General features: G+C 39.1%; 1 protein-coding gene across 1 annotated transcript in view; it reads right to left on the minus strand.

The window, feature by feature from the left end:
- Window positions 1-18,738, minus strand: part of CNBD1 (cyclic nucleotide binding domain containing 1) — a 291,253-nt gene that overhangs the window by 50,988 nt on the left and 221,527 nt on the right. Inside the window, exons 9-10 of the mRNA XM_045006943.1 lie at window positions 14,919-15,028; window positions 12,758-12,908 (exon numbers count right to left, since the gene is read on the minus strand). Coding sequence (XP_044862878.1) covers window positions 12,758-12,908; window positions 14,919-15,028 — 261 coding nt within the window. The remainder of the gene's footprint in view (window positions 1-12,757; window positions 12,909-14,918; window positions 15,029-18,738) is intronic.

The raw sequence follows: 18,738 nt of genomic DNA on the forward strand, positions 1-18,738 counted from the left end.
TTTTCCAAAGTAAGAGATTTTCTTTCCTGCCACTCATCCTTTTTCCTTGTTGAAAGACTTGCAAGTACCAATTTTGTGGCCTCTGCTGTACAGCACAAATAGGCATTACCAAATAGCAGCGGGGAAAGGAAAATTCACAGTAAGAAAGGAACAGTGTATTTTCTGGCACCACTAAAAAGTCTTTTGAATATGTTTTTTCGGTGATGTCTGCAGAATGTATTTGACTGATCAATAGCCAATTGTCATGAAGCCCTTGGGCAAGAACAACATCTAAAAGACCCTTTAGCCAGGATAAGCTGCCAGGAGCTGTATGTAAATTAACGGACTACAGGGGTACAAAGGGACAAGCTGTAGATAAGCCATGGAATTGTTTTTCAGCTTCATATTACTGAATGTTTTGTTGTAGTTTCTTTTATTTATCATGTTTTGCTTGTGGATAGCTCTTGGTTTTAGAGGAATTGTTTACAATCCTGAAATATGGTGATAATTTAATGCATGACAGCATTTAAGACAGATATATTTTGAAGGCCAAGAAGTGTCCTTTGACTCATGCAATATCTCAGACTTTAAATTAGAGATCACTAAACGTATAGGTCTGCTTCATGAAATACTCAGTTCATTTCTGGAATCGTTATGATCACTAACAAAATGGATTTCTCTGAAATATAACCCAGAATGTTTAGATTTGACTCACTGATCTAAAAAATACTTTAGCTGAACATGACATCATTTTATATTAAAGTGCTGCAGCTGCACAGAATGGATAACATGGAAAACAATTACAAAGTGAGCAACATGATCTTAAAAAATTAAATTGGATGATCTGATATTTGGTCGACTATGTAAAAATGGCTGTTCCTTAGGTGTATTCAGAGACATATTTATGGACTTGAGTGTAGATACAAAGTTTTTACTTCTTTATACTCCTGTTAGACCTCCAGAGCCAAAAAGCAAATTAGATTCTATTCTTTATTTAATGCCATTAGCATTTCTTACCAAGTTCTCATCAATTACATCTGTGCAATCTCATTGCCTTCAGTGTCTTAGGGCATAACCTGAAGGCAGTGAGTTTCAAAAGAGTTAAATAGGAAATGGTTTGCCCATCACATGACAATTTTCAAGATTTCCGAATTTGTTCTGTCTTGGAATTGTGACAAAAAAAATCATAATCTCAAATTTTTGTCAATCAGAAAGAAAGAAATTCACATCAGGTCAACCAAAACATTGTTTTGATAATTTTTCAGAATGTTTTGGTTTGATTTTGACCTTTTTTCTACTTTACTATAAATTCATTTACATTTTTTAATGAAATGTCATTTTGAACTGAAAAGCAGCCTTTTGTTTTGAAAATGTTGAAACGGGATATTGACAAATTTGAAACTTCTCAAAAAACAGGAACTTTTTTCAGGAAAGGGTTGTTTTTGACAAAATGTTAGTTTTGACAAACTGGCATTTTCCAGCAAAACAACAAAAAAAACATCAAAAAGTTTCTGACAAGCTCTAGTTTACAACTGTAATGGAATCCTACTGCAGAACTTTAGTGGTAGTGATGTGAGAAGGAAAGGACTCAGCTTAATTCTCAGATCCTAGGAACTTAGGTTTTCAAGGCTGGAAGTCAGAAAAGAGTCTGTTTACTTGTAAACTGAAGTACAGATGTTAAATGACATGCTCAAGGACACATGGCAAGTCAGTAGCATTGCTGGAGATAAAATCCAGGAGTCCTGACTCCTAGGCATGTGCTCCAGCTACTAGGTGTTTAGATTACTGTGATGAGGTTTATAAACCTCACACTAAGGCAGACACAGGGGAAGGGCTGGAGCAGGGAGGCCCCCAACAAGCCTGCTTCTGGGGAGAAGACCAGAATAAAGGGAGCCTTGGCAGCCCCAGTCAAGGGGCATGGCAGGGAGGGGAAGAGAGGCCAGTTCCTGGGGAAGTCCTGCAGAGCTGTAACAGGAGAGGAAGTTTCTACTGAGGGGACCTTGCTGTGCTCTTTCCTCTGCTCCTACACCCTCCCTCCCCCCGCCCCCAAAAAAGGGAGGAAGAACAGTTGGCAGAGGCAGAGGCTCAAGAAGGCCCCAGAGAATGGGGGTTTGAAGTGAAGACTAAATCCATGATGACCGTGCCCCAAACTGAGATGCAAGGGCTGTAGGAAGTGGCCCAGGGAAAGATGGGCGAGTGATCCAGCCAGACACAGGGCAGGTGCATGCTGCTTCACTTTCAGGGTCCTGGGATGGGACCTGGTGGAGAGGGAGGTCCTGGGTCTCACCACACACCCCACAGCTATGACTCCTGGCCCCTAAGGAGGCTAGAGCTGTGAGTTACCACTAACAAGACCAATCCAGCTAAAATCTCATCCAGAAATTAAACTGACAAAGACTGGAGTTGGAGGCCCAAAGCTGTTGTAGGCCTGCTGACGGCCCAAGTCACCATGCTACGGTTACATGATGGGTGCAATACAGAAGCCTGAATGACTAGAAAGCAATCACTAGATCACAATGCACCTAGAATTCAGCATACTGGTTAAGCTTTTCTAAACTAATTAATATTTGCTGTAATGTCTCCAAGAAGAGTGGAGATGTCTGCACTAGTGTTTGTTCTGAGCCTTTTACATGAGAGATTCTCATTTCAGACTTTTGCAGTCTATTTGGATTACGTACTACAACTTTAAGTGGTTTGTTATTATACTAATTTTATAAATGAGAGAAAGTAAGGCACAAAGAAGTTAAATGGTTTGTCCAAGGTGACATAACAGGTCAGCAGCACAGTCAAAAGAAGAACCCATGTTTCTGGATTTCCAGTCTCCTCTAATGCCCAGTCTATAATGTATGACAAAACCTGTATTTGCGGTTCAATGGGTAAGTAAATTCACAACTGTAGATAGAGGGGAAAAGGGGACAGACTGCAGCACAAAATGTGACTACACAACATTTGTCCAGGTTTAGAGGCAGACTTGATGACAAGATGTCAAAAATAGAGTATATATAAAAAAAGAGAGAATTCATAATGCTGGGGGTGAAAGTGAAACACTGAATACAACAAACTGCAGTGGGTATCTGGACAGACATGAAGAGGAAATCCAGGACAGCATCTGGAAGGGTATGCACTCTGGGCCATTACCAAAGCCCACTGAAGTCAATGAAAAGACTTCCAATGACTTCAATGGGCTTTGGACCAGGCATTCTGTACAGATACTTTAAGATATTCAGGACTATGTGAGGATTTCCATGGATTTTGATCGGCGTGCTGGCAAAGGCAGTCCCCTCCATGTGGCTGCTAAATCCACCCACTGAGGCACCATGTGTTGGATATGGCACCAGTTGATCCAAGGTGGGGTTTTTTTTCCATTTCATCATCTGCTTTTTTGTGCAGAAGGAAATGATTTGCTTCAAAGTAATGAAGATCTTGGCTACCTAGCAGTTCCTAGAAACAGACGAGAGAATACTTGGCACAAGGGAGAAGTGACTATAAATGATATTAGCAATGAGAATATAGACTGAGGGCTTTACGTGAATTAGCCAAATAATGTTCAGTGGTTCATCATTCAGTTATTTTTGAAAGGTTATGGAAAAACTGAGGAGTTAGATTGAGAGGAGGAAGGAGTATCCTGCCTGTGGATTTTTCTGCAGTTAGAAATAGCACCAGTTCAGCAATCATTTTGGTAATCAGTTTAACTGAACCAGTGCTTTATCTGTAAGTGTAGACAAGGACAACCTAACGTCAGCACCTGTTCAGTTAACCCCACATCACTTCAGCTGAACTGATTTCTGATAAAGCACCATTTCAACAATCAGTTAAGTATAGACGAAGACGCTCTCTGAAATTTATGGCTGTTTTTTCAGAAGAGCACAGCTCCCATTTAGTAACCTGGAAATTAAATGGCCAGATTCGGGAACTGCTGGGCGCTGCTTTTGAGATCTGACCATTACCAATGAAAGCCATTTTTAAAAACAACAGATAGACCAAAGGAAAAAGAATTGTGGCAGTTACCATTCATTCATTAAGTATAATTTCAATCACACTAAAATACAGGGGGAAAAAACAAAGAGGCATGATTCTTTTTTGCTTTGCTCTTTGTGCCCTCATTTACACTTGTGCAAATGGAGTGCAAAGTGGATCTAAAACACTACTACAGAAGCATGGTAGCCTGTTACAACCACTTTGTACACGTATAAATGAATATACTAGATACAAGTCACTGGGGTATTAATTCCAAAACTGCTAATGGAAGCATGCAAACCCAAAGGATTAGAGTAGCAAATATGGTGCCAAAGAAAGCAAGGTGGGTGAGGTAATATCTTTTATTGGACCAACTTTTGTTGGTGGGAGAGAAGCTTTTGAGCCATACAGAGTTCTTCTTTAGGTCTGGGAAAGGAGCTGCAGGAGGAACATTCTGGTAATTATAATCTAGTAAATTTCACTCAGTTATTAGAAAAATAATGGGTAAAAAAATCTGCACACTCAGAAAACAGAACCACGAGCATTGAACAAAATACGTTAATAAATCATGCAGATTTTATTTCCTTGTACTGACATCCAAAATTAGTGGACAAACACAACCTTTCATGATATGAAAATGTAAATTCTCTATTTTACATTGTATAGCTGGATTTCAAAATATATTCTAAAGGCATTATTTATACACTAAAGTCTATAAAAACAAATATATGGCTAATTCTGTCTTTTTGCCACAAATGAAGTTAGACAGACCCACTAAATGCAATTGGAAAGTGCTCATTTCAAAAATATATGGTCTTCTAGCTATCTTCCCATAGAAACTGTAAGGGAACTCTGGGATTTGCAGCTGTAAAGGGTTATTCAGATTCCTTAGGCATAATGTAACGTTTCTTCATTTTCCAGCAAATGCCTAAGGCCACATAAAATTTCTATTACAACAAGCAAAACTCCTCAATTTGTCATTGGCTAAGGCAGCAATGCTAAATCACATTCTGTGTTCCTGAAGAGCTCCTGGGAATGGAATGGTTCTCATCTGTGGAAATATACAGTATAATCTTTCCTATTAAGTGTGTCATTGTAAGATGACATTCAAAGGATGTGAAATGTACAAAAGGCACATTTCTCCATCTCAGTGCTGCTAATATATTATACACACACACACACCCCGCTACAGAACCAAAGGACCAAACTATACTATAACATTTTAGCCAATATAATTAGTCTGTTTTTAATCTTAGCAACCCAAGGTCAGTGTAGAGGGGTGGCACACTTCTCTGGAGATCCCTTGATAGAGTGCATGTGCCTGGCCTTTCTCTCCCTGTAGCCCTCCTTGGACTCAGGTTGTTAATTAGCCTCACTATCTTTAAATAGTCTCATCCCTGGTATTGAGCCATACTCCAGGCTGCCCTGGAAACAATGTCCTCACCCTCTCTAGGTCTTTCTGGCCCCAGCTTTCCTGCTGGGCCACTAAAATAATTCAGTTCCCCTTCTGGGATGTATCAAATTCCCAGTCACTTCCCTGGCTGCCAATGGGGGAGACTCAGGCCCACTCACTACTCCAGGTCCCAGCCCAGGGAGCCTACAGATACCAGCCATCCACTCTACCCCTTTAGCTATGCTGTGTTGGTGCTATGACTCCCTGAGCCACCTCCCCACAGCCCCAGCACATTCTTCACCCTTACCTCAGCGACTTTTCCTGGTTGAGTCCCAGCAGCCAGAAAGGAATTCCTCCTCACTCCCTCTGGTCTCTGCCAGCACTGCTCTGTCTGAGGTCCTGTAGCTCTCTCAGCCAGCCAAGCACACCATCCATGCTCCTCCAGCTCCAGCAAGAAACTGAACTTGCTCTGGCCCTGCACCTCTTTTTATACTAGCCTACTTGGCCCTGATTGGCTGCCTCCCCTATAGCCTCTCTAGGCTGCTCAGAGGACCCCACTCTACTGCCTTATGGGGGCACAGGGTGTGGTAAGACTGCAGGGGCCTCCAGAGGGTCTGGTACACCCTATCACAGTCAATATAACAATGAAAGGTCTGCTTATTTTATCTCAATGGGACAGCCATAGCAACCATTGATTTCAGTGGATATTTGAGCTGGGCTTGTTTTTTTATGGGCTCTCTTTAGCACGCATCACCATAGTATCTAAGGGTGACATTCACTTGCAGAGTGGCAGGCCATTGCAATGCCATCTGTATGATTTAAACAAAGAGGTGGCCAAGTGGGAATATGGGCAGAGCACATTGGGTACCTGCATTCCCTCTACGTATCATGGAAAGGGGCTCAGCAGTGGCCCTGCACATGCTGGCATAAAAGGCCATGAAAGGTTATGGCCATGGAAGAAGCCATGAGATCTGAATTCATTTTGTGCCTTTGGCATCAACACCCCACATAAATGGTGTGGAGGGGTTGTGGTTGCTGTTGTGGCCCATACACTGGAATAGCTTTTATTGGAGAGCAGTGCCTCAGTCCTTCTCATTGATCTAGCTGTCCGCATTTCCCTCACCAAACCCTACACATTACACCTGCATAGAACCTGATTGTTCAGGCTTTACGTACGTAGAATGCACTGCATTTAACGTGTTGCAATGTTAAATATTTAACCTAATATAAAGCTTTTGCTGTTCCAAACTTTTCCTTTTCATTATTTCAACTGTAGCATAACTGTAAACTCAAAATAGTTAATTCTACAATTAAGCCAGCAAGCAAGATAAACAGGAAAATAGTAAAGTCTGAACCCAGCTGGGGTACCCTCTGTATAATGGTTTCTGAGCAAGTCGACTGCTTCGACCTCCTTGGCACAGCGCTTCCCTAGAGCATTGAAGAGGAGATCTCAGGAATCCTCTCAAAAAGACACTAGAAAGCAATCTTAAAACTCTCTAGGTAGAGAAATCTACATTAGAGACAGTCACCAGGTCAAAGGAGTGGGTGGGTGAGATTCCGTGGCCTGCATTGCGCAGGAGGTCAGACTAGATGATCATAATGGTCCCTTCTGACCTTAAAGTCTATGAGTCTGTAAAGAAAAAAAATCAATCATTTGGAACTTTGTTGGGTATATTTTTAGACAATTAAGCTGCAACCTCAATATATTGTATATTGATTGTACTTTTAATTTAAAATCAGTTTTTCTTTTCTTCCCCATGTAACCTTCACCCAATCTTGGAACACACAAAACATTTCTCTCATGGGAACTGCAACAATCTAATAAAATTAAGGGCACTTATCACCTAGCAGTGCAGACTTCTAAGCAACATTTTGACACTTTATAAATAGTCAGAGCTAATATCAGCATTCTCTAAAGTGATAATACATTAAATCAATTTTGTATAATAACACAAGAATAACCTGTTTAATGTTATCACATGGATGCAGTCAAGCAAAATCTGACAGTTTCTCTGTTAGCAGAGGTTGAAAATATATTTTTGCCCATGCTGAGTCAAAGTTCTTTTATTACATGCTGGAGAAAAACAGATTATCTTTGATTTAAGAATTGGTAATTCAGTTTTTTATGAAGGAAATAATAGTCCCTTATTACTACACATGGTTGTCCCCAACTTGCACAAGTATCCCCATAAGTAAAAATAATGGATCATTATTTTCTGCAGAATAAACACAGATTATTTTTATTTGAAGAGTTGGTAATTCTTTTTATTATAAAAAATACCAAGCCATTAATCTGACATAATTTACCACAATTGGGGGAAGGTGAGCCCTATATATAAAAATAATGCATCCGTATTCCATTATAATAAATGTTTCTTATACCATACTTTTATTACTTTAAATCAGGTCTTTTTATTCTCTCCAAGCAGCAATAACTATATACTAAAATAAAACCACATAACTTGGAAGTTTCTGGAGCGTGCAAAGTAGCATAAGAAAAGGCTTCCTGTTTATTACTTCACTGGGACCTTTGGTAATAATTAGACAAATTGAATTGATTGTAAAGTTGTCATTCAATGCTCTGTAAATTACACATGAGAACTAGAAAAAAATTGGTTACCTCTGATTTAAGAAAAGATCATTCTTTTTATTTTAGACAAATAAACACTCATTTTTAACATATACAGTTTAGCTCTTTACATTACACCAAGCGGGTGGGGCTACTATTTAATTCAAGATAACCTGCTTCTCTAAAGACATGTTATTTTTTACAAATGAGAATTCAACCATTCTGGTACCTGTCAGGCTCTTCAGTAGTGTCTACTGAGGATTCTGAGTGAAATATTGCCCCACTGAAGCCAATGGCAAAAGTTCCACTGACTTCAATGGGGCCAGGACTTCACCTTCTGTCTTGAGGTCAGCACACCTAAGAAAGGATCACAGCAGCATCCTATTCCTTGCTAGCTTGCTGCAGAAGCTAATAATCCTCTGATAGAGTGAGCTGCAAGTCTTGCCATGTCTAGAACTGAATTTTCTATGTGAGATTTAATCCAAGACCATATTGTATTGAGCTGACTGGCTTGCAGGAACCTGTAACCATCACACAAGGAGATTATCAACTGCTTCTATTCATGCAACTTTCAAGGTACCCGTTAGGGACCTGATCCCACTTCTGAGTGAAGTCAATGCCAAAAATCCCATCCATTTAAATGGGAAAAGAATCGGGCCCTACTGCAAGAATGGATACACTCATTATGACAATGTAGAACAAAACAGAATTAGTGTTAATCTAGGATTTAGTATTCCCTGATAAGAGGAACTCATAGGATTTAGGATTTTCACTTCCCCGGGACTCACTAGTTGTCAGGAGGACCAGCTCTGATACCCTGGTCAACCATAGAGCTAACAACCATTCAGCTTTTGATCTAGTTCCATAAACTGCAAAACAAAATATGCCCTTCAGACACAGTCCTGAGTTGGGGCTGTCGTACTGCCTCAGGAAGAGTTAGAGAGAGACTACGTTTTAGAGAACCACAATCCTGCCTGCTCTCTGGTGCACAGAGTTGTTGATGTATGCTGGTGCATCCTGCTCTCCCAAGAGCACCCAACATGCTCCACAGGAGGGGACTGGGCTATGGCTCTACTTCTCTCTAATACTTTTGGGGGTTATGTGCCCCTTCAGGGATGTGCAAAGGATCCAAAGGAGTTTTTTTTGTTATAGGCCATGATGAAAGTGTCTTACTTTGAATGCCCTTGCAATTGTCACCATCTTAGCTACACGATATCCTTCAGTTTGTATATTGCCTGCATATTTCGGACACTGTTCCAGTTATGGTAGCTTTCCAATCCTTTAAATTCAGCACTGTTCCCACTAATGTAGCAGTATGCACACACTATATTAAAGGGGCATGCCATGAAACTATCATGTCTGAAATTTAAAAGCGATGACAAGTTTAAATATAGATTCCTTCATCCCATAATGTAGAATGACAAGGGGTGATGGTAATGCATGTTCATCCTTACACAGTTTCTTGCTTTCCGATATCAGCTATTTACACATCTGAATGTTCACCAGGTTAGCAGTAGAACATGGGTCCATTTTAAATGAATAATTAAATGAGAGAATACAACTATGAACAATTAAACAAGAGTTTGCCTATGCATTATTTGATAAATAGCAGGATCAGATAATTGAAAGTGATGGATATAAGCAGGAGATATTAGATAATCAGAAAAAATATATATAAAAAAGGAGGCAGGCAGAGAGATCAACATTGTCAAACATGACTGCTGAAAGGTAGGCACTATTAATACAACTTTAGATGCCTAAGAATACGTCTACACTGAAAGGAAACAGCCACGGCTGGCCTGGGTCAGCTGACTTGGGATTGCAAGGCTCAGGTTGAGGGGCAATAAAATTGCAGTGTAGACATTTGGGCTTGTGCTGAAGCTCAAGCTGTGGGACCTTACAAAGGGGAAGGGTCCCAGAGCCCAGGCTCCTGCCTAAGCCCAAACATCTACACTGCAAATTTTAGCCCCACAGCCTGAGCCCCGTGAGCCCAAGTCAGCTAACTCAGGCTACGCTACAATACAGTACACCGCACTTGCGGCTAGACATACCTTCTATAAGGATCTACAATAGCTACATTCTCAAACTTGATGGCCTAACTGGCCATAGATATTTAGATGATGCTACAGTGATGACAAGTTGGAGAACATTTTCCTTTTTATCTCTTATTGTATTGTTATTAAAATCCTCAAACATTTCTACTTACCAAAAAATGAATTTGCATGGGATGTGGGAAGGAGTAGGTATTGTTTAGGAAGTATCTAAAAAGTCACCCTTACTGGCAGACTGAGATTTCCATTGAAAGAAAAGAAAATTCATATGGATGAATTATCTCAGAGAAAGTTAGAAGCGACCCAAATCTTTGCAGAAACTTCAAACTGAAACTTTACTGAGCCTTGAAAATGTTCATTAACATTTTTAATTTTTTGTTCAATGTACTTTTGTATTTGCTGGACTTTGGCCAAAATGGATGAAACCAACTATTGTAAGTAAGGCTATCCTTGGGGCATGTATGTCCTTGTTGAACCTAGGAAATACTGGAAATCTTGCCAGAAACTGTTCTAGCAAGATTTCACATGATTTCCTGACTGGAGAGATACATATAAATTCAGATAATGCATCCAGGTGTTCCTATTCCATATTGATGGGTTCATCATAAACACATTGAATAATAATTGATAATAATAATGCTTTCGACTTCTACAGTAGTTTGCTAATTTTTTTTGCTTTGAAATCTGAGGTAGTTGTCATACTAATTTATACATTTATTTAGTACCCTCACATGGCACCCACTGGGACAAATAAAGGATTTGTAGGGTTATCTTCACCTATCACTGAAATATAACAACCTCTGAGATTTACAACAGTAATTTAGGAAAAGAGGTAAAGAAAGAAAACTGCTTCCAATTGAATCTGCTAGGGGAATTTAAGCAGGCAGAATGTAATTACCTGCATTGGAATTTGGCAGGGCCGCTGGGTTAACAACCATCATCTTACAAAAATTATCTTGGGATCTCTACTAATCACAAGTGGTCAGGAGTTTGGTGACACGTCTTATTTGATGTAATGAGATGGCACCTCCAGCTGCACAGTTATTCACAGATTTTTGTTGACACACTGGTTCAATACAGATTCCAAAGGAACAGTGCCATCTATCAAATTAGGAACAACACTTCTTGCAGCAAATACAAGTTCCTTGAGTCTCCCATCCAAGAACCAAACCCTTGACTCAAATCATACATAACTTGTGAGATCCAGTGAGATTATAGAACAACTGCTACAGCTGTTTGTGTGCACCAAGCCTCTTGAGATTCATACAGTATTAATGTGAAGAACACAATGATTTTGAGCTGATCTATTTAGAGTCCTGAAATTAGGATGCAAAACGACCTGTTTAAAATATCAGTCATATGTGATGACAAGTTTAAATATAGATTCCTTATTCCCATAATGTAGAATGACAAGAGGTGATGGTCATGCATGTTCATCTTTACACAGTTTCTTGCTTTCCGATATCAGCTATTTACACATCTGAATGTTCACCAGGTTAGCAATAGAACATGGGTCCATTTTAAATGAATAACTAAATGAGAGAATACAACTATGAACAATTAACAAACAAGTTTGCCCATGCATTATTTGATAAATAGCGGGACCTGAAAATTGAAAGTGATGGATATAAACAGGAGATATTAGATAATCAGAGAAAACGTATATAAAAAGGAGGCAGGCAGAGAGATCAACATTATCAAACATGATTGTTGAAAGGTAGGTACTATTAATACAACTTTAGATGCCTAAGAGTATGTCTTCACTGAAAGGAAACAGCCATGGCTGGCCTGGGTCAGCTGATTTGGGATTGCAAGACTCAGGTTGAGGGGCAATAAAATTGCAGTATAGACATTTGGGCTTGGGCTGAAGCTCAAGCTGTGGGAACCTACAAAAGGGAAGGGTCCCAGAGCCCAGTAACATCCTGTAGATTTTCCCTTACACATTTTGCTATGTCTAAGCCAGGCCAGAAAAAGGAACAGAGACGGGGGGAATTGGTAGGAAGGTCACAGGAGAGAAGCAAAGCAGAGAACCCCAACAACCAATAAAATTGTAGGGTCATGTGGCATTCTCAGATGCACACACAGACTTCCCAGTAAAGTCATGCATGTCCGAATGCAAGATTTGTTCTTAACACTTAAAAACTAAGCACGATGGGTCTGATTCTTCTCCCAGTTTTACAGAAGTAAACTAGAATGGACTCCGTTGAAGATGGTGTAGTTACACTGTTGTAAAAGCAGAATAAGTGAAAGAAGAATTGGGCCCACTTTTAAAATAATTATCTCATGAGTAGCAACAGTTACAGCGTCTCCAGTGTAAAATATTATCTTTTGTTGAAAACAAGAGTTTCAAGGCTTTTTTTGGATCACAGAATCTGAGAATGGACTATTGGCCTTAGTGCACGCTCCAAATTACTGGTCTCACGTTCCATAAAGAACCACCGCCTATGATGTCATATGATAAGAATATGATGTCATATAGTCTGACCAACCCCACAAAAGAAATTAAGGGGGTTATTTGTGGGGAGAAGAAAGAATCCAGGAGCACGTTTTGAGTGTGACAGGCTTGGAGGCCTATTGCATGGTTTGCATGGCCTGTTGACAGTCACCAAAAAATCTTGGCAAAGCAGGGAGTGAGGGGGAAATTCAGTTCAATGGTTCACTTAAGGTTTGGATAGGCACCCACATTTTGGATGTTTATATCTGAACTGAAAGACATTCAAATCTTTTTGAGGTTTACCCATTATTGCTTGACTCATTGATTGATGATAATAAAATGCCAAAAAAAAAAAAGGATCCCTTAATACTTACCTAGTATAGCACTGGCATCAATTATGCCCAATTTAACATCTGTCGCTGTTACGACTCTGCATGTGAAAGGGGTCTGAAGAAGAATGCTCACTTCTCCAAAGGACTGTTTCTCATGGAGCTGACCCACAAGAACCTGTCTGGTTTGTTTAACCTGGTTGGAAAACATAAATATGTTCAGTATACCACATAACATTACAGCATAGCTGAACTAATACATTTTATAAGCATTTTTAATATAAAATATAGGGGAGACAAGGTGGGTGAGGTAATAGATTTATTGGACCAACTTCTGTGGGTGAAAGAGACAAAATTTCAAGCTACACAGAGCTCTTCTTCAGGTCATCCAAAAAGGAGCTGTGTATAAGTTCAAAAATTTGTCTCTTTCACCCACAGAGGTTGGTCCAACAAAAGATATTACCTCACACACCTTGTTTCTGATATCCTGGGACCAACACAGCTACTACACTCTGAAAACATATGTAAACTATATTTCATTTCACTAAACTGGCAATTTAAAATAGAATTTGCAGTTTACCCAAATGACAAGAGCAGTCGTGAATATTAATTTTATGATCGCTTGTGGAAACTTTGGCTGTTCCATTTAAAATGATTGTGCCTGCCCACAATGATGCTTTTCTACAAAAATGTAGGAGTCTAGTTATTTTTCTGCATCAGAGCATGAGAAAATGCAAAAAGCTGATTTTGTTCCAAATTTCAATCATAAGTGAAAGTAAACTATTTTCTTATTTTTCCTCTAAAATTTAATCATATGACCTGCTCAAAGCAGAATACAAACGGTCACCAATTAAAATCTTGCTAGTTTTGCTTTTTAGCCAGATTGTAATATCCTTACTCATGTTGAGTAGCTCCTTCCTCTTTTGGTAGCTGCAGCTTCTACCTTACTCCTTTTGGATCCAAAGCACCTTACTTTGTATGCCAAATACCAAAAATCTATTACTGAAAACATTATCTTTCAGCAAGAGCTAATTTATTGCTTTCTATTTATAGTAGTGTTTAAAGCCCAAACAATTAATGGTCTGATTCTGCAACCCTATGTTGTTCTGTTCTTACTCATGTACATAGTCCCACTGAGTAAGTGCTTAGATTCACAGATTTTAGGGCCAGAAGGGATCACTATGATCATCTAGTCTGACCTTCTATCTAACACAGGGCAAAGAACTTCACCCAGTAATTTCTGCAGCAAGCCCACATCTGCTGGTTAAGCTATACTATATCTTTTATAAAGATATTCAATCCTGATTTAAAGACTTCAAGTAATAGAGTTCCCCCAAACCCCAGATAAGTAATTCCGCTGTCTTACTTCTATTCTGTATTTGTCTAACTTCAGCTTCCAACCATTAGATCTTGTTCTGCCTTTTTCTGCTTGATTACAGAGCCATCAACTATCAGAAATCTCTTCCCCATATTGTACTTGTAGACAGTGAACAAGTTACTTCTTAACCATCTCTTAGATTAAATAGATCAAGCATCTTTATTCCCTCACTAGAAGGTATGTTTTCCAGACTTCAAATCATTCTTGCAGCTCTTTTCTGAACTCTTTTCATTTTGTCAACATCCTTTTTGAAGTCTAGACACCAAAACTGGACTCCAGTAATGATCAAATGCCATATACATAAGTAATATCACCTACTCAGTAATACTCCTACTCAGTATTCCCCTGGATCCAAGGATCACATTCACCCTCTTAGCTATAATACTGCACTGGAAGGTCATGTTCAATTGGTTATCTACCATGATTCATAAGACTTTTTCAGAGTCACAGCATTCTAAGGTGCAGTACTCCAACACATAAGTGTAACCTATATTCTTTGTTCCTAGATGTCTGACCTTGCATTTGGCTGTGTTAAAACATATGTTCAAATAAGCCCATGTTACCAAGAGATCCAGGTTAGTCTATACAACTGACCTGTCCGCAACATAACTTGCCTCTCCACTGTTTTTTTTGTCATCTATATATTTTCCCAGCAATGCTTTTGCATTTTCTTCCAGACCATTGATAAAGATATTCAATAACTGTAGGCCAAGAACAGATTCCTCTGGGGACCGTACTAGAAAGTCCCTGTCAACAAGAGTAAGGTTTGCAGAAGTAGACCCTAAGAAACAAGTGAAATGCTTATTTCCAAGACATAAATGAGCTTACCATTTTCCCCAGTGGTAGTTTCACAAGTGCCTCAGTTTCTCTGTAAACATTACAGTATCCAGATTTAATAAATCCTACAAATGTACTGATTTCTCCTCCTTTTAAAAGCACTGCAACAAGAAAAGCAACAACCAAAAATTTTCTCAACAGTTGTTGGTAAAAGAACATTTATAACATTTATAATACATATATGTAGCCCTATGGAAGTTAGTGGGCTTTGCCTGGGTACAGCAATCCATCAACACATTGTCGATTGCAGTACTGGGACCTTAACTTGCAGTAATTATGTATAGAATTAATACAGCAATAGACTGTGGCAATGACATACCCCTCCCCCCCAAAAAAGAGTGAAGTCATATTCTTTTTAGTTTTAGTTGAGGCTTTTGTTCAAAAACAGGAGCATATCTGAGTAAAGGGAAACCCATGTTCCCACAAAAATGGTCATGTTTTTCAACAAAACAAAATATCTACATCAACACATTTAGTAGTTTTTTTCCCCTTGAAATCAGACCATTTAAACTAGAATGTGAAAATCTTGAATTCTGCCATTTTTGCATTTCCTATATTTCACACCATGCTACACATAACACACAATGACATGGGCGAAACTCAGCAGTTGCCACTGCAACTCCTCAGACAAGCAACTTTACCTAAGACCATCTTATCTAAGAACAATGGGCCAGATCCTCAGCTGACATAAATTGGCATAGTACCACTGAAGTTAATGGAAATATGCCGTATTACACCAGCTGAGGACAGGGGCCGGTGAGGGGCAAGACTTTCCTAAATTCCCTTTTAATTGGTGCTTTCTTTCTCTTTTCCCCTTGACTTTGGATGACTTTCTATGATTCTGTAGGAAGGAAGGAGCTATGTTTTGCTTTTAGGAGAAGAATTAATTAAATAAATTTGCTGTTCTGCAAGAATTCTTCCTTGACATTTTATATTAATGAAAACAATGACACCAGCACTACAATGTTTATTACTACAATACTAATGAAACTGTGGTGAAGGAGGCACATGATGCAGACAGATTGAACAGCTGTTGAAAGGAGAGGTTCCCTGGGATTACATTATCACAGACAAGTCAGTCTGGACCAGATCCTAAACTAGTGTAAATTGGCAGAGTTCCAATTAAGTCAATGAAGCTGCCCTAATTTACACCAGCTGGCCCTCTAAGTTTCACTCAGCATCCACATTTTCTCATGGCTAGAAGAAATAAAAACAGTAACAAAATTAGACATATGATTTCAAAATGTATGGCCAATATGTTCCTATTCCCTTGTGCTGCTTGGTGATGCAAAGCAGCTGTAAACCCAATGCAAGCAGCCAGTTATGCCAGGTTTATGGCTGCTCTGCATAAGCAGAGTGGCTGAAGTGTATTGGCAAACATGTCCCAAAGGCTCCAAAAATATTAAAGAAGAAACTGCTGCTTGGCTCCTCAGTGGAATCAAGCTGAGGACCAGAAATACTTCAATGGCACCTTTTCTGAAAATGACTTGGGGGGAAACTGAAGGACATTTCTAAAAGTGCTGAAGTCATTTGTAGAGTGTGATTTTCAAAAACACTCAGCATTGTCCTTACTCTGTTCCCACTGAGCTCAATGGGAGTTAGGCCAATGCGCAGCACTTCTGAAAATCCTGCCCATAATTTCCACTAAGGATCTGAAAGATGCTGCGGCAAACTGTGTGGAAAAAACAACTCATGTAATCAGCAGAGAAAGCAAGTGCCACAAGAAACATCAAGAGAAACCCCAGAAAAGAGACAGGAAAATATAATCAGACAGAAAAGACTCAAAGCAAGCAAGAAAGAAGCAGAAGAAAAATATCTGTAAAATGCCATAATGTACAAATTAAAAGAAAGAGAAAGTCTGCAACAACAATAAGAATTGGGCCTGCATTTTAGAAGTATTGAAGAAAAGCCATGAAAGTGAGACAGAAAACAACCAGTCTTTGATTTATTGATTATAGAACTCATTAGCTGAGAGGATAGCTAGTAAATTTCCTAATCTCACTCAAGAACTGTTCAGAGCAAAAGAGAATTTAAATATACCTAGAGACCGAGTTTGTTAATTCCTGAAGAGTCAGAAATAAGATTTTTCTGGTACGGGACCAACCAACCACTCATATCTGAGAGACTGGCTGGTGCAGTATCTGATGACCAACCTTTATGACTCAAGAGCTTAATTAATGGAAGAAAAAAAATTGACCTGACAACAACACCTGAGAGAAAACTCAGTTGAGAGGGAAGCCTGGGATGTTCTGTTGGATCCCTGCCCATCTATCATTCATCAAGGCCAACCATGAGCAAAGATTCCCAATATTATCAATTCAAATCTCATATGCAATTAAGGCAATTAAATGTGTCCTGGTTTATTTCCCATTAGATCTCTCTCAAACCAGAAATGAGTCCTTATCATTAAAACGAACAATTTAAGTGCAACTGCTGTGTGCTAAGTACACAAGGCTTAAGCATCAGTTAAGTCTCACTTAAGTTTGTAAGAGGAACACAGGGGTGAAATTTATTCTTGGTGTGTAACAAACATGTAATAAGACACAATCCCTGCCATAAATATGGTCACAAAATTCTAACCAGAATACACTCAAATTGAATATTCTTACTGCCGTCATTTATACTATTCCAGGCTCAAGAAGCATTATGGGGAATAGGTAGAGGGAAAATTAGGTCTGAACGTCTAAACTTCTCATTTAGCACTCCATCTAGCAGTCACCTTAGAACAGAAATATCAGAAAGGATTGAGGATATGACATTATTTGGTAAATAAAAAAAAAATCAACCTGGTCAGTTCATCCCAAAGCACAGAAACAAGACTTAGATGATAGGAAATTTGATGCAACAAGCAAATCCTGGTGAAAAACATTTCCTGTTTCAGGGCATTACAGAAGGAATAAGCAAGGCAATAGATACAGTACCCACAAAATTGGAAGACCATGAAAAAGCTAGTTCTTTACCAACTTGCCATTTGCTTGACATCAAGCTTGCAAAGATATGTTCCTGAAAAGAGCTCAGCTGAAATTAATAGAATGCCTGGTAGTGCTCAAAAGTGATTATGTACATTTTAGTATAACTACAGCCTATTAGTTTCCTCCTCCCCTCCCCAAGTGTTTGTTTTACACAGAACTGAGTAAAAATAATACAGCTGTATTTCCACCCCTCTGTCTCTTTAAATTTGGACTGGAAGTTCTTTTCATTCTGTGTTTCTACAGTACCTAGCACAATGGGGTCCTGATCTCTGATTGGAGTTCAAAGGCACTGCCATAATACAAATAAATAGTCTATCTTGCAACAGTCTGCAGCAGATCTCTGGTGAACAGGGTGTATTTGCTGAGGAGTTTTAAGCTCCTTGCCACACTCCAGCAGTGGCCTGTATCATCTATGATTCTTACAAATGTACATTAACATTAACAACATTTTCCTGGATAAACACCCTGGTTTGTGAGTCTAACACCTGCACAGGCATAAAAGTGTCCATTTGGGGGCGTCTCTTTGGGGTATAAAAGGGCTTATGAGTCAAATCCTCTAATTCTTTACAGTCAGTACAGACCCAGTATTTTTTTAAAGTTTCTGATACATTTCTCATATGGATTTTCTGCAAAATATATGACATTTACAGAACCCACATCAGTTTAATGTGCTATAAAGGTTTTTAAGGATTCTCTTTTGGGATGGCCTGTATAACTCACTCATAAGTTCCTGAAACTCGAGTAATATGGCCATTACAAACTCATGCCGATAAAATCTTTATACCACATCACCATGAATTGTGTATATTTATGTACATGTGCAAACACACACAGGTATA

Source organism: Mauremys mutica, chromosome 2 (genome assembly GCF_020497125.1).
Source record: "Mauremys mutica isolate MM-2020 ecotype Southern chromosome 2, ASM2049712v1, whole genome shotgun sequence".
Taxonomy (NCBI): Eukaryota; Metazoa; Chordata; order Testudines; family Geoemydidae; genus Mauremys; species Mauremys mutica.